Source organism: Sander lucioperca, chromosome 14 (genome assembly GCF_008315115.2).
Source record: "Sander lucioperca isolate FBNREF2018 chromosome 14, SLUC_FBN_1.2, whole genome shotgun sequence".
In the NCBI taxonomy this organism is placed as follows: domain Eukaryota; kingdom Metazoa; phylum Chordata; class Actinopteri; order Perciformes; family Percidae; genus Sander; species Sander lucioperca.
Window position 1 is genome coordinate 8,062,536 of NC_050186.1, and position 26,782 is coordinate 8,089,317.

The 26,782-nt window shown below is 37.5% G+C and overlaps 2 protein-coding genes across 5 annotated transcripts in view; both read left to right on the forward strand.

The window, feature by feature from the left end:
* Positions 1–26,782, forward strand: part of LOC116057126 (deoxyribonuclease-2-beta-like) — a 240,191-nt gene that overhangs the window by 20,257 nt on the left and 193,152 nt on the right. Inside the window, exons 1-2 of one of the 4 annotated variants that reach the window (XM_035991877.1) lie at positions 6,337–6,427; positions 6,577–6,670. The gene's annotated coding sequence lies outside the window, so the exon portion shown is untranslated. Of the gene's footprint in view, positions 1–6,336; positions 6,428–6,576; positions 6,671–13,876; positions 13,891–14,031; positions 14,127–26,782 lie in introns of those variants that run through there. The other 3 variants (XM_035991878.1, XM_035991880.1, XM_035991879.1) reach the window with 3 other exon arrangements.
* On the forward strand, positions 14,750–26,755 carry LOC116057118. The gene is made up of 2 exons (XM_031323413.2): positions 14,750–14,772; positions 25,052–26,755. The coding sequence occupies exons 1-2, from the start codon at positions 14,765–14,767 to the stop codon at positions 26,652–26,654; spliced, it is 1,611 nt and encodes a 536-aa protein (XP_031179273.1). The 5' UTR covers positions 14,750–14,764; the 3' UTR covers positions 26,655–26,755.

Here is a 26,782-nt window from a genome sequence, read left to right on the forward strand (position 1 = left end):
TAGCATTATAGTTTTAAAAGTATCAAACAAAAAAGCAATCCAGATTCCCTGGCAATAAGACCGAAATAATAACGTTAAAAGAAATACATATAAACCATGATAAGATCTGGTGAATAAATGTTGATTAAAACAGCGGTTATAGGGCTAAAAATACCAATGATAGCAAAGATGTATCCAGCTTCTCTGCTGCAGCCTGACTGGCAGAAAGAAACGTGCTGTGATCACCAAAGATGCTTCCCATTGAACTACATTAGTTTCAAATACGTGCTGAACCACACGAAAACAACAAGATGAACGTGTCTGTGTACACGTATCAATAGATTATATTACGTGACCATATCACGAACTGCTGTGAGACTGGGTTGACCTTTTACACATTTCCTGTTTCTCTAAACAACTGTCTGGTTCATAATGCTTCTTTCTACCATATGAGGCTTATTCTATATTCAAAGACCTAAGCTTAACCTTTGGTGCATCAGAGTTCTTTAAACCACTTCCTCAATGAGATGCACACAGCTTCTTTACCAAAAACCACAACACCCTTAAACTGACATTCCTATCTGACATCTGCAGCTCTAAGCGTTAACTGTCAGTATTTAATGCTATTATTTCTACAACACTTATAATTATTAATTATTTTACTTTTATTTGCTGCAACACCTGAACTTTGTCTCAGGTAATCAGTAAAAGTCTTCTAAAGAGAACTCCTCCCTCACTTCTCCTCTGGTTAAACTGATGATTTGCAGTCAAACTGTTTCTATGAAATTACGTGACATTAAAATCTTCAAAAGAAGAAGTCTATGAAGTTACTTCGTCTCTGAGACAGTTTGTGAAATCGTGACCACAGAGTGTCCCTTCATGTTTGCTGATGATTTGAAGTCAAACTGTTTATCTTAAATCATGTGACCCCAGATCCTCCTCCCTCTCTACTGATATATAAACTGTTCTCTTCTCTCTCTGCCTCCTCAGCATCACAGACCAACAACACAGGTAAGAACTCTTTACAACTGGAAATACTTTAAATGCATGTGGAAAATGTTTTTCTATGCATAACTATACTGTATTGATTCTTCTTATCTGTGTAGCAACATACAGTATATATGAAGATAATATGCAGCAGATGCTATCCTATATTGATGATTGGTGTAATAAGTGGAGACTCTTTATCAATAGAAAGAAAACAGAAATAATTCACTTTAGAAAACCTTTAACTACTCGTAGCACTTATGAATTTAAAATTGGGTCACACAAGCTGAACTTTGCAGGCTCATATAAATATATAGGTATCTATATTGATGAACATATGAATTTCAGGAAAGGTGTTAAGGTTCTTGCTGATTCAGCACGTAGAGCTTTGGGAGGAATCATTGGTAAAAGCAAGAATCTGAAAGATATAAGTTTTCAAACGTATTCTAAACTGTTTCAAGTTGTGTGTGCCCTATACTTGATTATATTGTGGGGGTTAGAGGATTTAGGAATATATCTAATTGTGAATTAGTGCAAAATAGTGCCATAAGATATTTTCTGGGTGTGCACAAATATACCCCTACATTGTAGTGGGAGACATGGGATGGGAATCATGTGATCGTCTATTAGATATGGACGCAAATAGGTTGACAAGGAAAATATTTCTCTGGGATAAACACATTCTTGGTCGTTGGTCTAAAGATATATGCAAACTGTTTTGTAATTATGGGTTTGGTGAATTGTTTTTTGATAATGAAAAGCTGAATATTGGTTTGTTTAAAGAATCTGTGTTTACTAAAGACAAAAAGCAGTGGGTTATATGGGTTAAGCCAAAATTGCATATTTTTGTGATGATAAAACCGGAATATAGCACAGAGAATGATGTATATAATTTGTCAAAAAGGCAACGATCTCTATGTGCTCTAGTGAGATCTGGTGTTATACCTTTGACTGTTGAAACAGGACGAGATGTTAATGTAGAAAAGGAAAAACGGATCTGTCCCATGTGTTGTTATTTGATATAGAAAATGAGTTCCATTTTGTTTTCTACTGTCCTTTTTATTGTGAACGGTGTGATTTTTTCTTTCGTAAGATAACAGCAGAGATTGATTTGGTAAATATGGATGATGCTCAAAGACTGAGATTGCTGTTCACGTGTGAAAAATTAGCTAATTATCTCGAGAAAGCCTGGGAGAAGAGGAAAAACAGCTTTTTATCGAGATGATCTGTAGATGAGGATTTGTTTGTATAGACTGTGTGTGTGTGTGTGTGTGTGTGTGTGTGTGTGTGTGTTAGAGGATGGATACCCGAACTGAGCCCGTTGGGACCCGATGGGTCGAGCCAGATGTGGGGGGGTCGGGCTCGGTCACATCAGTGCGATAAGGCATTGAACATTTTAAATTTAAAGCAGCTTATTATGTAGGTGTGCGCCTGTGTTAACGAGCGCTTGTTGCTCTGTGTGAGCTGATGACCTCATCTGTTGACATTTCTGAATGTCTTCCTCCAGCTGCTTCATAAAAGCTTTCACACAAACAAACGTACATGTGTCATTAGTATGAGAAAAATATGAGATTTTAACTGGGTCGGGCTCGGACATAAATATCTTAATGCCTGTCGGGCTCGGGCCGGGCTTGGACAGAAAAATGCTGCCCGATCCAGACTCTAGTGTGTATATATTTGTATTCATGTATTTCTCTGAATGATTTGTATATGCGACTGGAAGACGTTTGCTAAATAAGTTTGTGGTGTCTTGTAATCCCATGTAGGATGGGCCAAAATGTTTGGCATGACAGAAATACAATTAAACTAAAAAAAACTAAACTATATGGATTCAATAATTCTAATATCTTATTTACATGTGCTGTTGATTTGAAAAATGTTAAGTAAAAGTAAAATTAGGTTAAAAAGATCTAATAGATTGTACAAATTCTAATGTAGTACAGTGTCAACATAAATACAGTACAAACATAAATAAGTACAGTGTGAATATAAGTAGCGTGTGCAATATCTGTTATTTATTTACTGCTGCTACTTATAGTCCCACTGTACTTTATTTAAGCTCACACTGCACTACAATAGCATTTGTACAATCTATTGTTTTAGAAACAATCTTTTTTAATCTAATCTTACTTTTAAACATAATCTTTCTTTACTTAACTCACCTTATTTTTCTTGCCCTGTAGCTATGTTACTTTATGTTACTTTATATACATGCACCTAACACTTTTAGTAAAGTAGAATTTCTAAACAAATTGAAGATGTCAGTTTTATTCCAATGAGTTAATTTGAGCATTGGGGTTTACAGTGAATAACTAAACAGAGATTATTTCATCCCTTATGGTTTAATAAGGTAATAATGATAAGGATAATAATAATTGTTTTGTCCAATTACATTTTCACTCAGAATCCAATAATTCTGAAACATGAGAGAAACTGAACATTTTTCTCAGATTTTTCATTTTTTGGACCATATTTTTTTTTTTTTTGTAATTTACAAAAGCACATTGACTATAAATCCAGTTGAAAAAAAATCATCTTTTTAGTTTTTAGATTTGTGTTTTTTCATCACAGACAGACAATATTTCATCTGCTGCATCTTACTGCAGCAGATCCTGTAAATATTTTTAACTCAAACATTTTGTTAACATCTCCATTTGTAAAAGGTGAAGTTGATTTTTAATAAAAATTTAGATCTTTTATGTTATGTTATTAGTTAGCGGGTAAAAAGTCACGCTATGAGACTCACTGGTTGATTTTAAATGACGAGCTGGAGGGCCGTGTTCAGGACAGGAAGTCTGCTTTTTTGGCCGCCAAACACTGTGGCAGCTGGATTTTAAAATCTGTCCGAAAAAACGTAGAAACCATCAAAAATAATGTTGAAAAAAACCCTTTTAAGTGCTGTCGAGTTATTAAGGAAATTAGATATAATTAAAGCTGCAAGCAGCGTTGGACAGGCCCTCGCACCTTTACGTGCATCGGGGTAGCTGCGACTGTCGGACACCATGTGCACGGCTTTTTGAGTCTGCTTGCATACATACATAAAAAGATAGTTTACACTTGAAATAGATTTAAAGTTCTGAATATGTTGATGTGTTCAAATGCGTCCTTTCTCTTTATACTGGTTATAAAACGATACGATTGTTTTGTGGTTTGTATCCTATAACACACAGGGTTATACATATTTTCTAACGACTGCTACATTCATTTAAATGACATGAGAGTAGAAACACAACGAGGCTCCAGAGGAAAGGAGGATACCATGAATGTTTAAATTTAAAATAATGTTTTATCATCAATAATTACTTAAACTGATTCATCGATTATAAAAAAAGTTGATAATTAATTTAATAGTTAACAACTAATACATTAATCGATGAATCTTTGCAGCTCTACTGTAGATCTACAGTAGATGACATATTAATAAGAACAAGATACCTTATATTAGTACTGGAAAATATTTTGTAATTATGATTACCTTTGAGGTTTGGTTTTGGAGACAGTATGTTTGAGATTCTCCATATTTGAGTAATATGTTGATTATTAGTCTGATAGTTTGTTCTGTGAAGGTTTCCCTTGTTGGACATATTAACTAAACTAGTGGACTCATAATCAACACTAAATATAAGCCTAAAGGGCTCTCTTATCAGAACTAGAAACCTAACGTATGAAGGTAACTATGGTGCAAAAAGGGAGAGCTTGTAGAATACAATGTGAGAACTTGCAGAACAAAAAATCTGAACTTGTATGTTAAAATTTGCACTTGTAAAAATTTAATTTGCACTTGTAAAAATAAAATTTGCACTTGTAAAAAATATTCACACACATGTGATCTGAATTTGAAGTCATACAAAGAAAAAAAACATGAGAGCTTGTAAAAAAAATCTGAACTTGTAAGTTGAAATTTGCACTTGTAGAAATGTTCACACACCTGTATTCTGAATGTGAAGTTACAGAAACAATATTCACAAATGTGTAGATTGATATTTACATGAACACAATGACAGCTGCAAACTTATAATGCAACATTACTCGTATACTTTACTCTGGTTCATTTTCCATCACAACCACAACTCAGTGATGACAACCTCTGGAATCTGTCACTGCAACTTCACATATGAGCTCTCTCGCATCACAAAGTGGCCAATCTGCACCTCGACTTTCACAACACTCTTGACGATACATTTGGTGCAAAACTAATTAGTACCTGTGGACTTAGGCTGTGGAGCTCTGAGCTAACAGAACGGGAAAAGCCTTCTTATATACAGTCTATGGGAAAATCAGGGTTTCTATCGCCAGATGAGGGACATCTCTGTCTGGCTTATTTATGTAGCATGGAAACTTGGTGGAATAGCAACAAGTGCAAATTTTAACGTACAAGTTCAGATTTTTTGTTCTGCAAGTTCTCACATCGTATTCTACAAGCTCTCCATTTTTGCACCATATTTACCTTCATACTAACGGGCTCTCTAATCACCTTGGACAAGTTTTGTTTTATAAACTGAAGGAAATTTCTGTCAAAAAGGCACAGGCCCGAAGGCCAAAAGATCTGACTCCAATATACTCAAGGATCAATCTGAGACGATAGATTAAAGTCAAGCAAAGTTTACTGAGTCTAGCATAGAAGTTTACAGATCACAATTGTGAGTTCACAAAAGACATTAAGTATCCCTGGCTTCAGACACAGGTAGTCGGAGCTCAGGTTAGCAAAGTCTCGGTCCAGTTGTGAGCTGTCCCTTCTGTCTTATCCCTTCTTGGCCAGGGCAGTGTCCTCTGTCTCTAGTCATCTTGGCCAGGGTTGAGGCCGCCTGTGTTGCACAGCTTGCTTTTACACATTTCCTGTTTCTCTACCAACTGTCTGGTTCATAATGCTTCTTTCTACCATATAAGGCTTATTCTATATTCAGAGACCTAAGCTTAACCTTTGGTGCATCAGAGTTCACCCAGAGTTCTTTAAACCACTTCCTCAATGAGATGCACACAGCTTCTTTACCAAAAACCACAACACCCTTAAACTGACATTCCTATCTGACATCTGCAGCTCTAAGCATTAACTGTCAGTATTTAATGCTATTATTTCTACACGCAACACTTATAATTATTAATTATTTTACTTTTATTTACTGCAACACCTGAACTTCATCTCAGGTAATCAGTAAAAGTCTTCTAAAGAGAACTCCTCCCTCACTTCTCCTCTGGTTAAACTGAGGATTTGAAGTCAAACTGTTTCTATGAAATTACGTGACATTAAAATCTTCAAAAGAAGAAGTCTATGAAGTTAGTCTGTCTCTGAGACAGTTTGTGTGAATTCGTGACCACAGAGTGTCCCTTCCTGTTAACTGATGATTTGAAGTCAAACTCTTTCTCTTAAATCATGTGACCCCAGATCCTCCTCCCTCTCTACTGATATATAAACTGTTCTCTTCTCTCTCTGCCTCCTCAGCATCACAGACCAACAACACAGGTAAGAACACGTTAGAACTGGAAATACTTCAAATGATACTATCAGGAGGTAATACCAGACATAAACACATGAGGAAAATGTATTTGCCATAACTAATAACTGAGCATACTGCCTTAGATTCATATGATTTATTATTTTCTTTCTTCCAGACAGTGTCCGTAGTCACCACATTACCAATCTTCAGGAACTTCAGATCATTTCTCTGGACCTCTTTCTGGGTTGACCAGGACTTTAAAAACTCAGGTATGTATCACAGGTTGGATGTTTTTCTGTCTTCCTGTTTGTTACATCAGCTGCTGCTCTGCTCCTGAGATCAACAGGCCTCTCAAAGGTTTTCCTAGAAAAGAAGAAGTAGTAATGTGTTAATTTGTTTGATAGATGGCCATTAATGTGAAATATTTAACAGCTCTAACTCTACTGGACCCTCCAGTCGGTCCAGTGTTGTCGTGTTGTTGGTCGAGCATTTAAAGGACTTATGTTTCTAAAGATGGAGTCTAGAGAGAAGTTTCCACATTCAGACACCTCTGATTTGACCTCTGCTTTGTGTTTGAACTTGATAAAATTAGATAAATGATTCCATTTCAGATTAAAATCATTTATACTTTTGAATCATGATTATCTGTTTTAAGCATAGCAAACTGCCAATTTTAAGTGTATTTGTTTTGCTGTGAAAACATCAATATAGAGATAAACTGTATGTTATGGTCTCTCTCAAGAAGAAGTTACAGTGTTTCCTCTATGTTGATTGGCAAGTGGCGGTCCGCCACGGTTAGATTCCTCCCGCCACGGTATCAGAAATGTACAAAAAGCCGTCTATCAGCAGTGATTGGTAGAGAGCACGTCGGAGAATAGCGTGGGCACGCGCTTCACAACGCGAGTGGGCACGCAAAAGAGACAGAAAAAAGAGACAGGAGGTCTGTCTGGAGGACCCGGTTGAGATGGCATGTGTGCATCCTTGAGAACTGTAAGTCGTATAACTTATGTTGTCAGTTCATTTAAGCCTGTATTAGTCTATAGTTCTTGCACATTTAAATTAAGTTAACTGGTGATTTTCGTGGTTTCACCTTCATCTGCTAGCTAAATTGCACGTGGCTGTTGATTCACTATAATAGCGATTGCTCAACGCCCTTGCTCACGTTTGTATTTTAGGTGCATTATTTACATGCTTAAGTAGTTACACTGCATTAAGATACTGGAAGTGCTGGAAACCCATAACTACTAGAAGTGCCGTGAGCGGTCATTTTGACCGCCAGATTCCAAACTCTATAATCTCTCATGATAAATACCTAATTGCGATATTAATGCATGTATTGTCTTAGGATATCTTTAGAACAACGTAATAACACCGACATGTACATTTTAACGATTTTAATTATACTTCTGAGTAGTAGCCTAATACGTGTTTCAATAATTCATATCATGGCATAGTAAACCATGATTATTTCATACATTCATATCCCGAAAAATATTCATTCATTCAACATAATTCACAGCCAAATAACAATTAAAAGTATGTTATTTGAACATTTATAACCTAACCTTGGTGTCTGCTGCGGTGCGCAGCGCTGCTCGGACCGTGCGCCGCTGCCCTTTTTTTCCTCCATAAACTCCGCTCTCAGCTCTCTGCCAGTAGCTGCATGAACTTCCTCCAGGACATTTTACAGCTGGTGCAGTCCTTGGAGAGGATGTGTGCAATGATTCCAGCCAGTTGTAGCATGTATAAAGTTATGTGAACACGTAGACAGCTACCGGCCATCTACGTCTACTGCGCCTTTCACAGAGCGAGCGCCCGGTGTTTGCCTTCTGATTCAGAACTGAGTCGCCGTAGTAGCCTACGTTACCGACTCTGGCTTTGCCTTCGGCCCATCGGTGATGCCCACACTTGTTACTCGAGACCGCTAGTTCCGTTTCTCTGACAGAGACTATGATTATTACTAAGCAACCAAGATGCATCTTCAAACGCGCAAAAGATTAAAAACAAAACCGCAAAAATCCGAGCGGTCAGTATGACCGTGTATGGCTAAAATAGGTAAAAGTGATTGTATTTTCTTTGCCTTTTGTGTAATGTATATCAAAACAATTTTAAATACAGACTCTTTTAGGAAAAGTCAGGTACCAGCAGGATTGTATTTTTTTATTCAGCAAAGTTATTACCCACAAACGGTCAAAATGACCATCCTGGCCGTTCTAGTGTTAAGGAACAGGCCACAGGGTGACCATCTACAGCTACTCAGCATTAATGGGCCACCTCTTTCTGAATTCCCCTAGAACCGAGCCTTGGAGTTATTTTTCCAAAAGCCAAGAAAAATCAAATGCACACAGCAAGGCTGGCAACTTTGCCACTGAGGCAAAGATGCAATTCATTATGAATGGTTTCATACTATACTTTGGGTTTTGGTTTCTGAACTGAAACTGAAAATATGCCTCATTGTGTGTGAATAGAGGTGAATAAATATATTTGTTTGTGTTGCAGCCAATTTGGCGGCGGGACTAAAAAATCCTGAAGGAAACATTGAGTTATTAACTCAGATTAAAGTGATGTCATAAAGCAGGAATGTAACTGATGTATCTTAGAGCCCCCTGACCCCCCCACATATCAAACTCACTGTGGTTGATCTCTGACTTCTTCTTCCAGAAAACTTCCAAGGTGCTCCATCCTCAACTCCTGGGAAGCTGTGAAGAGAGGTTTGTCACAATACTGATATATGTCAACTATCTATATTGCAAAAAAGAGCCATAAGAATAATTCATAATAGAGCTCAACAGTGTGGTTCTGGAAGTAACAATCCCATTGATTGATTGATTGATTGATTGATTGATTGATTGATTAGATTATCAGAGATAAAGTCTAAAGACAGTCTGAGGTAGACTGACCCTGAGCTCTGAGGAGGTAAAACAACGTTTTTTCCTCCGGTAGAAGACATAAATCTGTATGAAATCAATTATTGACTTTTTATTTATTTATTCATGATCTTATGGAGAAGTACTACACTACCCACAATCCTAAGCGTAACGGCGATGTCTCTGATTGGTCCAACTCGCGGTTACCATGGAAATGTTTACAGAACCTGCGAACAGCTAGAGCGAGCTGATACCACTGAAGTCTGTGATAGTTTATGTACACAATCTTGATCCTTTGACATTTCTTCAGTTTCCCAAAAAATAAAATTGTGCCAAATCAAATGTTTTCTGGTCCTGATTCCTCTCGTAGCTGGTTGTCATGGTTCCAGGGTTAAAACTCTTTATATCAGCATTTAATAAAACATCAACGGAGATATAGAACAGAGGAAATCACTTCTGGAGTCGTTCAGAAAATGGCGGTCACTGTTGTGCTCTATACCGGTTATAGGGATCACACACATTCATTATTCTTCAAATCATAAACATTGATATTCACTGATCTGGTTCATTTTCAAACAGCACCAATAATATATAAAGTAATAACCAACCTGCTCCCTGGTTTATAACCCTCTGATGTACAACAGGGGTCAAAAGAGACCAGAGAGAATGACTTTGTTTCATATCTTTGCATGTTATGCATTTTATTACCCAATATCTCATGAATTCCTCATGTAAGTTGTTATATAGAGAAGCCGCACGGCATCTGGGAGCAGTAACGCTGCCTTTAACCTTCTGATTTTCAACATTATGTCAACTACAACTGTCAGGAAAACTACAAGAAATTAGCATCATTTCTTCTTTGCATCTGAGCGCAGAAAAACAAGTGTCTCTATTTCTCACAGGAGTTCCTCATCACTTGAGGCCTTCTTCATCAACTGAGGTAGGAACACACACACACACACACACACACACACACACACACACACACACACACACAGACACACACACACACAGTTTCAATTCAATCATATCACCATAAGACATGGTCTCAAAACACTGTACAACAGGGAATTCAGTAAAAGTTACGATTAAAAATACAAAAAATACCACTTGTTTTAAAAAAGGTCAGTATATCGATGTATGCAGATGATTAATCTATTTATATTTCATCATCTACATCTTGTGAGTTCAACACAACCCTATCACAGGAGCTGCAGTCGGTGGTTGAATGGACAAAGAAAAATAAGCTAGTTGTTTTAAAGATGAAAAGCATATTAGGTCCACATAATTCTCTTCATAATCAACCTGAGCTAAAACTTTGTATAATATTATAATAATATTAATAAACTTCTAGGAGTTTTAAAAGCAAAAATAGAACAAATGTAGCAATGCACAAATGTTTAGAAGATTAGACTACTTTATTCATTATGGCTATTTTTTTTTTTTAAATATTCTTGTAACAAAGACCTAGGAATCAATCAAGTATCGACCCTGGCCGATTATTGGGGTGTTTTTTGTCAGATTATCTGTGTCCGCGTTTTATTTGACTGATAACCAATAAAGGTAATTAAAGTGTTCTACTTTGGCTCCGCTACAGCTCTCAGTCTCTCCATATTCCCTGGTTTTACTCACCACTGAGTCTGACTTAATGTCCCGCCCACAACACCATCTGATTGGCTAGATGATATACGAGTAATAGCCAATCAACACTCAACCTCACTGCTAACAGCCAATCAACATCATCAAGCTGACAGCAGCTGACATGCCTGGATCAGATGTGCTCTGATGGACTTCATCACGCTAAGCTTCCAAGGTAAGGCTGCAGGAATTTACGAAGTTAAAAACATAACCTTTTACACTGAAGTTGCAAAAACACCCCAACCCTGTGATTTATTTCTATAATGACAAGCCTGCCCAGTTATATCACTTAAAAAACCCAAATAATGAACTTTTTGTGTTGATAGCGTTAGCTTGCCAAAAAAAAGAATTCAATTAAAATGAGCTTCACCTTTACAAGTTGCAACATTTAAGGTTTGAAGCATTAATGCATCAGTAGTTGTATTTTATTTTGAAATGGATGTTTACTGTTGTTAAATTTAGTATTTTTTGTTTGTTGTAATAACATTTTCTTCAGATTTTTAATGCAAGACGTATAGTTGTATCAGAGTATTTCTACACTGTGTCTTGCTACTTCTTTAAACTCTGAGACTTGTATAACTGGTTAATAGGCTACATGGACTGTAGAAGGTTACAGATTTCAGAGAAAAACACTCACCTGTATTGCTTTTGTAAATATTCATCTACAGTACCAGTCAAAAGTTTGGACACACCTTCTGATTCAGGGTTTTTATTTTTTATTATTTTCTACATTATGGATTAATACCTAATACATCAAACTATGAAAAAACACCAATGGAATTATGTAGTAAAGGAAAAAGTCAACCAGAATATGTTTTATATTTTAGATTATTCAAAGTAGCCACCTTTTGCTTTGTTGACAGCTTTGCTGTTGGCATTCTCTCAATCAGCTTCGTGAGGTAGTCACCAGGAAGGGTTTTTAATTACCAGGTGTGCATGTCAGAGTTAATTTGTGGATTACACTGTGTTCTGCCGTTATCTAATGCTAGGGTATTTGATGCTATCCTGTATTCCATGCAGTCGGTCCATCTCCTCCTCCTGCGCTCTGTAGCGGACAATGTGACGGCGAGACAGCGCCGATTAAATCTTTTATTTAAGATTTGAGTTGGATTTTACAAGGTGTTGGAATGACAACACAACATGGAACAAGTATCACTCAGTACAAGTGCAAATAACACTGCTGGATTTAATCTTCATGATACCGTGGATGATATGGAGTGAAAAACTGTGATATAAAATATTACAAGTAATCGTTATTCCTACGTGTACTTTCTGCAGTCTGACTTCAGTTCACCACCTCACCATCTGCGTCGCCATTTCCCATTGTCTCCAAAATGTGTGTACACATGGCTCAGAGTTTGCGTGGAGGACCGCACATTCTCCCGTCAAGTTAGTTTTTTATAAACCACAGCCCTTGTGTGAGAAGTGGCGTACGCACATTTTCAGCCCCGTTTTGTGCGTACGCCACGTTTATAAATGAGACCCCTGGTGACCACCTCATGACGCTGATTGAGAGAAGAGCAAAAGGTGGCTACTTTCAATAATCTAAAATATAAAGCATTTTCTGGTTTGTTTAACACTTTTTCTTTACTATCTAATTCCAAATGTGTTCCTTCATAGTTTTGATGTTTTTAATATGAATCTACAATGTAGGAAATAATACAAATGAATTAAAACCATTGATTGAGATGGTGTGTCCAAACTTTTGACTGATACTGTAGTTTAGTAATAAGTTAGCCTAGTTTTTTGAATAAATAAATGTTAATCTTTCATTAGAATAACTGAAACTCACCAATGACTTGTAAGGGCTCTCTGGCCACTCAAATGTTTAGCATGTAATAAATTAAGCTAGTTGTGAGATAACATAATGACTACAGCCTAACTTTAATTTCTCATTGTCTCTCGCTCTGAAATCTTACTGCAGATGGATACAAAGAAAAGATGACAGAGTGCATTATGGGAGTTTTTTTTTTTTAAATAAAACTTCAGGAAGCTATTTTACTGTGTTTTATGTTGAAAGTTTCTAATTTATGAAATAGTAGTTTTGTGTTGGAGTTTGTAACATTCCAAAATCTTAATTTTGACAGACAGACAGATTTTCATTTTCCCTGTAAATGCATATTGGTTCCAAATATTTACATTATTTTTTATATATTATATTTATATTTATACAATTATGGGTTTTATTAACTACTAATCTGTATCATTGAAAAACACTATCGGTTGATCCCTAAAAGAAACCATCTAGTTTGTATATTTTATCTTTTAGTTTAGAATGACCTGACTATGCAACTAGACAACAAGAGGTAACGTTACTTTTCCAAAGGCAAGAACAAATACTATTAGACAAAGGGACATAGAGCAATGCAAGAATGTAATGTCCTACCGTACAAATTACACAAGAAGCAGTAAAAATAGATTTAAAAGTTTAGCTAAGAAATATCTATTAGAGAAGTTGAGTAGACACAGGAACTACATTGGTTGAGGGTCAACAAAATATGAAGGTGTGTTCAATTGTTAAGAAGTGTCCTGAGAGGATGAAATGGATGTTATGTGACCATAGCACGCTTTGAAAGTCTTAAACATGAATGTATGGAATGCCCTATGAAGTGTCTGTCTTTGTCTTATGTGTATTTTATTATCATACAAGTTGTGTTATGAAATTATATAGTGAATGTTTAGTTTCTCATTTCCAATTCAGTATTGTTTATGATGTATTGTAATGTGCGTATTAATTATTGCATTGTCCCATTATAAAGAGAGTTGTAAGGATCTCAGGAAGAATAGCTCCAATGCAAAGAAGGAGCTAATGAGGATCCTAAATATTCAAATGTTAATGCACCTATTTGGTACAATAGCCCTTAAATTAAGAATTATTTTTCCTTTCATGTACCATGTGACCACAGAGTATCCTCCCTCTCTATAGATAAATAATCAGCTCTCTGCTCTCTCTGCTTCCTCAGAATCACAGACCAACAACACAGGTAAGAACACGCTGGAACTTAAAATACTTTAAAATGAAAGATGAGGAGATACACCAGATATAAATGCATGAGGAAAATGCATTTGACATAACTTATAACTGAGCATACTAGTTTATATGATTGTTTTTTTCTTACTTCCAGACAGTTTCCATAGTCACCACGTCACCAAGCTTCAGGAACTTCAGATCCATTTCTCTGTACTTCTTTCTGGGTTGACCAGGACTTTAAAAACACAGGTATGTATTATATTACAATCAGTCTGTCTTCCTGTTTGTTACAGCAGCTACTGCTCTGCTCCTGAGATCAACAGATATTTCAAAGGTGTCTCTAAAAAACAGCACAAAAGAACAAGTATAAAAATGTTTAGTAATAGTAAATGTTTAACAACTATAACCCTTCTGGACACTCCAGGCGGTCCAGTGCTCTCATGTTGTTGGTTGAGCATCGTTCAAAGAAAAAGGACTTCAGTTTCTAAAGATACTTTGTGCATAGATTTCCAGATACTGGAATTATCTGTTTTTAAGATGGTAAATAGCAAGTTTGACGTCTATCACCTTTTTCTGTTTTGTTTTTTAAAGATTATTTTGGGGCTCTTTGACCTCTAATAGATAGGACAGCTGAAGACAGGAAAAGGGGGGATGACATGCAGCAAAGGAAAATTCTGATTTAACTGATGTAACACAGGAATGCTACTTAGCTAGCTTAGCACAGAGCCATGCCTTCTGACCTGCCCACACTTCACAACCACACTGTGGTTGATTTTAAATGACAGGCTGAAGGGCCCTTTATGTATAATTGTCTGATAACAACAGTACAGCTGACTTGTTTTCCTTCTTCCACAGAACTCATAAAGTGCTCCTGTGAAGCTGTTAACATGGCAACGTGAGTAACACCAACATTTCTAAAACAGTTTAATCCTGTTATTGTGGAAATGCAATAAAGCGCTGCTGGATTTACAACGTGAGAGAAGGACTAAGAAGTGTTGGATTGATGCCATTAATGTATATAAACAATTAAAATCAAGCCTCTTAAGTGGAAATCCGTAAGATTACAGATTGGTTGATTCAGAATTTGTATTAAAGTGACAACAATGGAGTTGTGCTGAGAGTCTGGAGCTGAATCTCTTTCTGTTTCTCTGGTCTGGAATCTCGTTGATAGTTAAGCTTCAAGTTTTCAGAACTGTGTCCATAGTTCCATTTTTGTCTAAATACAACAGTGAAAAACTGCAATACAGGATTTTTTCCTGAGATGTCACCACAGTCACCCATTTCATAATACTGCAAATATATAAATATTGCAATACTTTTATCATGAAGCCCTTAGCTCTGTTCTCTTCAAATCCACCAGACTCCTTTGACAAAATTTTACCTCAAAGAACACGGGACCTTTTCTACAGTATTACATTGCTACAATATTACTCCATTACATGAATATATTACTACATTATTACTCCATTACATTATGACATTACCACAGACTACATAAATAGTTACTAATGGGGCTGGGTATTTTCAAGGACCTCATGATTCAATTTTGATATTTTGGGCCACAATACGTTTCGTACATAACATACATTTTTATAGTAAATAACCCTATCTAAATATGCCCTTTTTAAGACGTTTGGGGACCACCTTTCTTTATTTTGATTTCAGTTTCATCATGATCGTGTCCATCTCGTCCTTTCCCATAGAAAGATTTGTTTAAAGTAGTCTCTTCATTTTAGTCTGTCTCAGTGAAGAAATTAAACACAACCCTGTTATATACTAATATAGTAACAGCATAGGGTACCATTAATGCATCTGCCAACATTAGCATAATTCTAACGTTACTTATTTATACAATTAACCGGCTAACGAACCATATAAGGTAAAGTTAACCTTCACTCAAGTAAAACTAACTACTTTACGTTAATGGTATCAATGGCCACTGCACTATTTAAACAGCGCGACAGCAAGGGAGCTTTTCGTCAGATGTCTGTCTGGAGATGAATCGCATTAAAAAGGAAAATTCTACTAAGTGAAAGAAAAGTTTTTCATTGGGTCCTGACTGTTTGTTGACACTAAAACCACCGTGTTAAACAAAGATCATATATTCATGACAAGATAATCCACTGTACCCTCTACTCAGTCACCCACCACCCACACACTAGCAATGGTGATAATCAGACAGAGGAACAATTTGTATCTTGGCGTTGTACAAGTTTATTGTAGGCCATTTAAATAACTTTTTTTGGGGGGGGGGAACTAACAAGGACCTCAGTGTCCTATATAGTACATACGGCCATGTACTGTATATCACTTGTTTCATCATTATTACATTACTCTTGAAAACCTACATAACTACCTTATATTATTACATTACTACCGTATTTTCCGGACTATAAGTCGCACTTTTTTTCATACTTTGGCTGGTCCTGCGACTTATAGTCAGGTGCGACTTATATATCAAAATATTTATAATTTCACGTTTTTAAATGTTATTTCATGCTGAAAACATTACCGTCTAAAGCCGCCAGAGGGCGCTCTAGGCTTGTGACGACTATATGCTTCTCCTAAAGACAACTGAGAAAGAAAAGAAACTAAAATATGCAGCCGAAAACGGTAATCGACCAGCAGAAAGAAAGTTTGGAGTGAGAGAGAAACTTGTGAGGGCTTGCGAAAAGGTTAGTCTTACTGCAATGAAGAAAACAAAGAAAGCTAGTTGCGCGCTGAAAGCAAGATGGCCAGAGCTGGAGGAACGAGTCCACAGATGTAGATGCACGTCAACGGTGCAGTTACGTCTCCACGCCCTGGTAGTTGTTCTGTATTCTGTTGTATAGTTGAATAACCGTTAATGTGTTACGTTAACATACCGGACACCTACCGTATTCAGCCCCTTGTTCTGTGTGCTGTTGTGTAGTTGAATAACTTGCCTTTCCAGATTAAATGTCTGTTCTTGATCTTGGATTTTGTGAAATCAATTTCTAAATAAATGTGACTTATAGTCCAGTGCGACTTATATATGTTTTTTTCCTCTTCATGACGCATTTTTTGACCGATGCGACTTATACTCCGGAGCGACTTATAGTCCGGAAAATACGGTATATTAGATTTATGATTTTAAAAGCTTTATGTTAAAAGAAAATAGTAGAGTAATTTTATGTCATTTAATTCTATGTTCAGTAGTTTTTGAGCTAATGTCTTACCTTTTTACAGGAACACTAACTCCTCTTCGAAATATGAGGATATCATTTCCAAAAGTGTTCTGATCCATTCAGGATCTCCTGCTGTCTACCAGCTGAAACCAAAGAAAGATAACATTGGAACTCTGACAAGAATGACTCTTGGTGAAAAAAATCCAAACAAAACCATCTTACTTGTTGGTGAAACAGGAACAGGAAAATCTACTCTGATCAACGCTCTGGTCAACTACGCCATGGGAGTGGAGTGGGAGGATGATGTCTGGTTTAAGATCATAGAGGAGGAGAAGAGAAGTCAATCAGAAAGTCAGACATCAGATGTGATCGTGTACCAGATCTTTGGGTTTGAAGATAAAACTCTGCCCTACTCTCTGACCATCATCGATACTCCTGGATATGGAAGCACCAGAGGGATTGGTCAAGATGTAATCATCAGTCAAAGATTATTTGACTTGTTCCGCTCAGAGGATGGAGTTCATGAGATTAATGCAGTGGGTCTGGTGCTGACAGGGACTGTGAATCGACTGAGTGACCGACAGAGGTACATCTTTGATTCAGTGATCTCTCTGTTTGGAAAAGACATAGAGAAAAACATTGTCGCCCTCATAACACACTCTGATGGAATAACACCAAAAAATGCTCTACAAGCTCTCGAGGCTGCAAAGATTAAATGTGCCAGAAATGAGAAGAATCAACCTGTTCACTTCCTGTTTAATAACCGCCAAGAAGAAGACAGGACAGAGGATGAAGAAGCCCTCAAACATGCAGATAAAACATCAATGAAAAGAATGAATCAGTTCACAAACTTTCTGGTAAAAACTCCACCTCAAAAGATGCAGAAAACCGTGGACGTCCTGAACGAGCGAATCAGACTGACAGCCTGCATCCAAAACCTGCAAGAGAGAATTGAGTTGATTTATCTAAAGCAAACAGAGATCCAACAGACTCAGGATGGTCTGAAGAAACATGAAGAAGAGATGAAGAAGAATGAGAACTTCACTATAGAAGTTGATGAGGTCTACAAAGATAAAGAACCTATTGATGGTGGGATGTGGGGGTTGGTGTTCTATGAAGCAGCAACCTGCTGTACTGTCTGTGAAGAGAACTGTCACTATCCTGGATGCACAATGGCCTGGAAACCAGGACACTGTGAGGTCATGAAAGGTGGCCACTGCACTTCATGTTCCGGGAAGTGTCCTGCATCAGATCATGTGAAAGAAAACTGGAAGTATGTGGACAAGACAAGAAAAGTTAAAAAAACTCTAGAAGATGTGAAAGAGAAGTATGAAACAAATAAAAAAGAGACTAAGAATAAAGAGAGCCTTTTGGAAACTCTTCAGAAAGAGAAGGAAACCCTTGAAGAAAAGAAAACCCCTTTGCTGGATGAAGCCTACCAACATGTTGTCAAACTGGAGCAGATCGCCCTGAATGTGGTTTCACTGTCTACTTATGTCCACCTGGACTTCCTGATTGAGGAGATGACGAAGAGAAATGACACAGAGAAGGTCAACCATCTAAAACAAATGGAAAGTCAAAAAGATGAAGGATTTCTGGCAGGGCTCCAGTACATGTATAATGCAATATCTCAAATGTTCAAAAGAAAGAAAAATGACTAGAGGGTTACCGAGGTCTAGACTGCTGACACAAAGACATGTCCCAGTGTCCTGGAGTTACAGCTGCTCATCACTGGAGCAAGGTGAACATTTAGACCACAGGAGAAAGATCTGAAGTCATCTGTGTGTTTAGTTAGTTTACTAAAACTGAACCAACATCAATGAGATCAACTAGTGATTTGTCCTATTCTTCACATATGTAAAGAAGGGTTTGTGCAGTTATTTATCATTACAGTTTGGACAGTTTATATTAATGAAGACAGTATGTGTGTGTGTGTCTTCTCAGATTACAACTACTGAACTCAAATAAACAATGTGTATATATATAAAATATATGATTATCTAAACATTTCCTCTTATAGTCATAAGGCCAATATGGCTGCAACAGAAGAAAAAAACAAAAAACATCTGAACTCTGTCTAATGAATGGTTCTGGTTTTATGTGGAGATATGACAACCCTCTGCAGTCAAAAATCTGTAGAAATGTTTGTTATTGTTTAAAGAAATTGTGTCAATAACCAATTTACTGTTTCACGTAGTTTCCCATCAGTACATGGTTTGGTATAAATCTGGTGTTAAAGGTTCCTTTCATAAAATATTTAAGGAAGGAATTTAAGATGATTTTTTGAAATGTTTAAAATCTGCTTTGATGTCATTTGTTTATTTTTAGATCATTTAAGAGAGAGAGAGAGAGAGAGAGAGAGAGAGAGAGAGAGAGAGAGAGAGAGACAGACAGAGACAGAGAGAGAGAGAGAGATAGAGAGAGAGAGATGCTAATACAGCCTTAACGACCGTTATCTACCGGACCGAATAGCAACGCGGATTTCGGAGCCTTATTTAGGTGCCACTTAAAGGACAATTCCGGCGCAAAACGACCCTAGGGGTTATTAACTGATGTGTACCCACTCTGTCTCTCTGGGACATGTTTTCATGCGAATCCAATGAGTTTGGAGCTTTAACGGGGCTACCGCGAACCGCTGGTTAGCTTGAAATGCTAGTATTCGGGGCATGGGGACACTCAAATTAAATCGCTATTTAATACCACTAAAATGGCTCGAAATATCACCACACTTTAACGTTAGCATAATTAGGGTCCCTAAATGTGAAACGAAGCATTGACAACGTTGTAAGTGTACAGATAGTTTATTAAAAAGATAGATTATAAAGACTGTCGTGTTCATGTTTACTTGCGGGGAGCCATCTTAGAAATCATTCTTGACAAGTTAAACCCAGTGCAACGTGGAATCTCCATAGACAGTACGGGAGTTCCACGTTGCAGTGGGTACACATCAGTTAATAACCCCTAGGTTAGTTTTGCACCGGAATTGTCCTTTAAATGCCTGCACTTCTCTCTGATGCTCCGAAAACGGACGTTAGAGGGAACTGAAACATTGCCACACGGGACGCTAGTTAACACTACAGTTGGTAGCAGCTAACGTTAGCCTACCGTTAGCTAGTTAACACTACAGTTGGTAGCAGCTAACGTTAGCCTACCGTTAGCTAGTTAACACTACAGTTGGTAGCAGCTAACGTTAGCCTACCGTTAGCTAGTTAACACTACAGTTGGTAGCAGCTAACGTTAGCCTACCGTTAGCTAGTTAACACTACAGTTGGTAGCAGCTAACGTTAACCTACTGTTAGCTAGCAGCTGGAGTAAACACCGTTAAAATGCTGACAGCTAAACGGTGTAAAAGTGTGTCTGTATTTCACAACACCAGACTGTAGCTGTAGCAGCCTCAGCCTCGCCTCGCCAGCCTCGTGGTGCATTCAAAGTTATTGTAAAATACCCTTTTCCCTTCCAGTGGTTTTGTTTTTTGCCGTTTTGTGCTCTTTTTTTTTAGATCAACTTTTTATTGTTTTATATTTTTGAACATACAGAACAGACACATTTTTTTATTTTATATATATATATATATATATATATATATATATATATATAAATCTTTTGGTTCAGGCACCATTTTAAAAGTATCGTATCATGTTGATAAGAGCATTAAAATGAGAAAAAACAATGAGCCAAAAAGAAATCAAGGGACATTTAGAATAGAAAAAAATGTGTGATTAATTGCGAGATAACTATGACATTAATGCGATTAATCACGATTAAATATTTTAATCGTTTGACAGCACTAATAAATATCCATATTATGCAGTGAAGAGAATATATAAATATCCATATTACGCAATTAAACATGATGTTTCCTTCCTCCTGTTAATCAGTTTGTACAGAGGATGTGTTCTTCTCTTGACTCAGACACAAATATTCTGCTGCTGTGTTGGAGCTCAATCCAACTTTCACACTTCATTCATGAAATCTTATGGACTTTTATTTGATATATATTATAATCAGTGTATGTGATTATATATTATATACCCTGGTGTCTTCATATGTATTCATGCTTAATGATAAATGATGACAAAAACATGTTAATCCATTTATGTTGTACTTTTTTTTTTGAGTGATTAAATATATTCTCAGTAAATATATATTGGGACCAGAGGGTAGTGTGAGTGGTGACTGGTAGCTGGAGAGGTACCAGTCATCCTCCTGGAAACTACCTAACTGATCGCTGGGCTGTGAATGTTAATCCATATTAATGCATGTCTATATCTTTCTCTTTGTGTGGAAATTAAGCTTATATTATAGAATAATTTAAACTAAGATATTTGTTTCAAGAATGACTTCTTTATTATATTCTGTTGTTGCTCCTGGAATAACATCCTGCTTGATGCAGTTTTCTGTGAATCATTAATAAATGTCTGCTTGATGAAACCAGTTTGCTCAGAGTGTCTTCACTGGATCATCAGCAGCTTTATGAATTTCTTTTTTTCTTCAAGAAATGTCTATTTCTCGTTGTTATGCCATTTTATGTTATAGAATTACTCCTTATCTCGACAGAAACACTCGTATATATTCACATATATACATACAAAAAATAGAGTATACACTTGAAATTAAAGTTCTGAATCTGTTGATGTGTTGCAACATTAGGGGTGGTACGGTTCATGAAAAAACATCCAAACCCCTCGGTTCGCATGTCTCGGTTCGGAGCGTGTGTGTGTCGCACGGTTCGTCAGTCCGCTGTTAACGTGCATTAACCACTTAACTGCTGTAGTGACCACTTTCGACACCTATGTTAAAACACTTACTGGAAACGACGAGGGGGATGAGCGTGATGAACGCAACACATGGCAGCTGATTGGACGAACACGTCACGTGGTTGTTGCTGCTCCCGAATTTCAAAACACAGAGCTCTGAAGCAGACCTGTCTGTCCCTCTGTGTCTCCTGTCTGTAAAAAAGAGATGAGGGCAGCATCTTTAGTCAGTGTAGCAGCTTCTGTTGATTATAATGGAGGCGCTCTGTGTGCATGTTGTGGCAGAAGTGTTGCGATGCATGCATGCTTCATGTATTTCTGCTGTAGTTTCAGTTTTCTACCTCCGATAAAGAGCAGCGTGGAGCCTCTTCACTAAACTTTGTCTCATTCAGGGACCCAAACGGGGCTCTGTGTCTGTCAGAAGGTCTGGATACTGCCGTACAGCAAAGGAATAACATAGCAGACTATGGTCATAAAATATTGTGACTCTATCAAGTTACGACTTTATTCTCCTAATACTACAAAAAAATGTATGCAAAATATTACAACTCTTCCGAATCTCAAGACACAGATGGGAAGAATTATATTTTGAATGTGCACAAAGTTTTAAACATGAGCAGAAATCTTGCTGAAACACATCTATTATTAATTCATTAAAACATTTTTTTTTACCATAAATTGGTGTATAAATTGGTGTAAATTCCATATAATTTTGTTATTAAATACAGTTTTTCTGTTATTGATTACACAGATTTTTGTGTTTTTGGTTAAGTAGGCTTACGTGATTTGGTCATTTCATAGAGAGAGACAAGTTACCGCTGTATCTCCTGGATGAAACTAATACATTTCACAGTGTATAGACGAACGTGGATTATACTTTTATTATTTATAGTGTTAGTTGGGGAGGGAGGGGGCTACAAAACCTCTCAGCACCAAGGGGTGCCCAGGTAGCTCACCTGGTTGAGTGTGCGCCCTTTTTACAAAGGCTCAGTCCTTGTCGCATCGACTGCAGGTTCCATTCCGACCTGCGGCCCTTTGCTGCGTGTCATTCCCCGTCTCTCTCCCACTTTCTTATCTTCAGCTGTCCTGTCAAATAAAGACCTAACATGCCAACAAATATTTTTAAAAAACAACACAAATGGAAAAGTAGTAAAGTGTTTATTCCATTTGATAGGTGGCCTTAATGTAAAATGTTTAACACCTCTAACTCTGCTGGACCCTCCAGTGGGTCCAGTGTTGTTGTGTCGTCAATATTCAAATTATGAGGGCTTCACTTTCTAAAGATATTTGAGCTTAATAAATGACTCCATGTCAGATTAAAAATGTTTATATATTTTAATCAGGATTCTGTTTGCAGGATGTTTAATAGCAGGTTTTAAGTCTATCTCTCTTTTCTATGAAAACATCAATAAAGAGATGTGTGTTATGGTTTCTCTCTCAAAAAGACAGTTGTCAGATAGAGTTTAGATTCTCTGCCCGAGCCCAAACTTGACCCGACCCCCATGTGTCGGGCCGGGCCGGGCTCGGACACAACATGTACAGGCTCGGGTAGGGTCGGGCTTGATTTTTTTTGGGCCCGATCTAAGCTTTATTGTCAGAAACAGTTGTGGCTGTGATGTCATAATGCAGAAATGCTACTGAGCTAGCTTAGCTTAGCAGAGCCCCCTGACCAGCCCATACTTCATAAACTCACTGGGGGGGATTTTAAATGACAGACTAAAGGGCTGTGTTACTTCACTCTTCAATCATAATTATCTGATAACAAAACAGGAGGAGAAGATCACTGACCTGTTTTTCTGTCTTCCAGAGAACTCAAAGTGCTCCATCCTTAAGCTCCTGTGAAGCCGTAAAAATGGAAACGTGAGTAATACTAAGGTTTACAAAACTGTTTCAGTGTTTGTTTTATTCTGGAAATGCAACGAAACATTTTACTACATAATGAGACAACTGACAACGAGAGAAAAAGTCTTGGATTGATTATAAATGATCAAAATCAGGCCTCTGTTCATTTAGAACCAGACTTAGAAAAAGTAGTTTCTAATAAAATCAACAAAAGAACACAGGTAGAAGTTGTTGAGTGAGTGAGCTTATAGCTGTACGAGTTTAAGCATCAAATATGCTTTATGGTTGATTGCATTATTACATTACTACATGATTACCTCATTTCACTATTACTATTACTTTTAAAACAGCCTTTCATATACCGATACAGCGCCTGAGCACGTGAGAGTGTATGTGTGTCTGTAAGCTTTAACGAAATCAACTCAATTTAGGTTTAATTATTTCCTTTAGAAATAATATTATTTTGCTCATTGGTTATCTGATTGTTTTGAATGATGAACACACATGGCGTGTGAAAGATATTTCTATTATTGTGGACATGATTATAGAATATTATCAGTCAAAATGTATGAAATCTGTGCTCACAAAGAGCTGTGTTAGTCATTGAGGAAGTGGTTAAAAGTAATCCAGGTGACCTCTGTTGCACAGAAAGTTAAAACTTAAGTCATAAAATAGTTAAGGCTTTTATGGCATACGAATTGCAGACAGATAAGCAGAAACACAGGAAAGGTAGTTAAAGTTGCAGAACAAAAAAGGGTGCACCACAAGGTCCCAACCTTGTGTGTGTGTGTGTGTGTGTGTGTGTGTGTGTGTGTGTGTGTGTGTGTGTGTGTGTGTGTGTGTGTGTGTGTGTGTGTGTTTGTGAAGATAACAGCTAGAGATCAACCCCCATTTGGAGTCAACCAGACATCCGGCCTGACTGGGGGCACGGAGACGGCAAACCCTTTTACACCTACACCCACATCCTACTAGACGGAGGAAGGGGGACAGCCCATAGAAAATAAATAGACTCGTGACTTTAGAATATTCACCCATAACCTAGCAGACGCGAGGAGGTTGTGGGACCGCATGAACAGAAGCATGTGTATAGTATATTTTAAAATGATGTTACTAAAGAAGTGTTAACTTTATTATATTGTCTCAGTGACTTATTTCAGTCCACTGGTTAAGGGATCATCAAGAAGAACATGCTCAAAGAGGGAGAGTTTAGAGTGTAAGTCAATTGGAATCAGAATCTGGGGCCTAAGTGCCTGAGGTTTCAGATCTTATTTTATCCCTCTTCACATGCAACTGCTCATTTTGTAGATTTATATTTCATAGATTTATGTTTTTGAGCAAAAGGATTTTATTAAAGACCCCAGGAAGTGAAGTGGTTATTTATTTCATTCTATGTTCAGTAGTTTTTTAACTCATATCTATATCTTTTCTACAGGAACACTAACTCCTCTACGAAATACGCAGATGTCATTTCCAAAAGTGTTCTGATCCAACCAGGATCTCCTGCTGTCTACCAGCTGACACCAAAGAAAGAGAACATTGGATCTCTGACAAGAATGACTCTTGGTGAAAAAGATCCAAACAAGATAAACAAAACCATCTTACTTGTTGGTGAAACAGGAACAGGAAAATCTACTCTGATCAACGCTCTGGTCAACTACGCCATGGGAGTGGAGTGGGAGGATGATGTCTGGTTTAAGATCGTAGAGGAGGAGAGAAGTCATTCAGGAACTCAAACATCAGATGTGATCGTGTACCCGATCTTTGGTTTTGAAGATAAAACTCTGCCCTACTCTCTGACCATCATTGATACTCCTGGATACGGAAGCACTGCTGGGATTGAACATGATGTCATCATCAGTCAGAGATTATTAAACTTGTTCCGCTCAGAGGATGGAGTTCATGAGATTAATGCAGTGGGTCTGGTGATGAAAGAGAGTGAGAATCGACTGAATGACCGACTGAGGTACATCTTTGATTCAGTTATCTCTCTGTTTGGTAAAGACATGGAGAAGAACATTGTCGCCCTCATAACACACTCAGATGGAAGAACACCTAAAAATGCTTTGGAAGCTCTCGAGGCTGCGAAGATTAAATGTGCCAGAAATGAGAAGAATCAACCTGTTCATTTCCTGTTTAATAACTGCCAGGATGAAGACAGGACAGAGGATGAAGAAGACCTCAAACATGCAGATAAAATAACAACAGAAGGAATGAGTCAGTTGACAAAGTTCCTTGAAAAAACTGCACCTCAAAAGCTGGAGAAAACCGTGGGGGTTCTGGAGGAACGAATTAAACTGAAAACCTGCATCCAAAACCTGCAAGACAGAATTGAGATGATTGACCTTAAACAGACTGAAATCCAACAGACTCAGGGAGCTCTGAAGAAACATGAAGAAGAGATGAAGAAGAATGAGAAGTTCACTATAGAAGTTGATGAGGTCTACAAAGATAAAGAACCTATTGATGGTGGGATGTGGTTGTTGGTGTTCTATGAAGCAGCAACCTGCTGTACTGTCTGTGAAGAGAACTGTCACTATCCTGGATGCACAATGGCCTGGTATCCAGAACACTGTGAGGTCATGAGAAGTGGCCGCTGCACTTCATGTACCGGGAAGTGTCCTGCATCAGATCATGTGAAAGAAAAGTGGAAGTATGTGAACAAGACAAGAAAAGCTCAAAAAACTCTAGAAGATGTGAAAGAGAAGTATGAAACGAAGGCAGGAAGTGAGGGCAAGTTGAACCTTTTGGAAACTCTTAAGACGGACATGGCTGAACTTCAGAAAAAAAAAGATCAGTTGTTGGAAGAGTCCTTTCAGCATGTTGTCAAACTGGAGCAGATCACTCTGAATGTAAATTCAGTGTCCATTTATGACCACTTGGACTTCCTGATTGAGAAGATGAAGGAGAAAGGAGACACAGAGAAGGAGAAGAAACTGGAAGAGATGAAATGTCGAATGGATGAAGATGAAGGAATCCAAGCAGCGCTGCGCTACGGGTTTAGTAAACTAACAGCAGCTGGTAAAGCAAAGAAGTAATGAAGAACTAGAATCACTGAGGAGACAGCTGTGTATATAACAAGGTCTACACTGATGATCAAATGTGTTTCATTATAGTTCTATAAAGTGTGATGCTGATTTAATATCTACATAAGAAAATGTCAAAT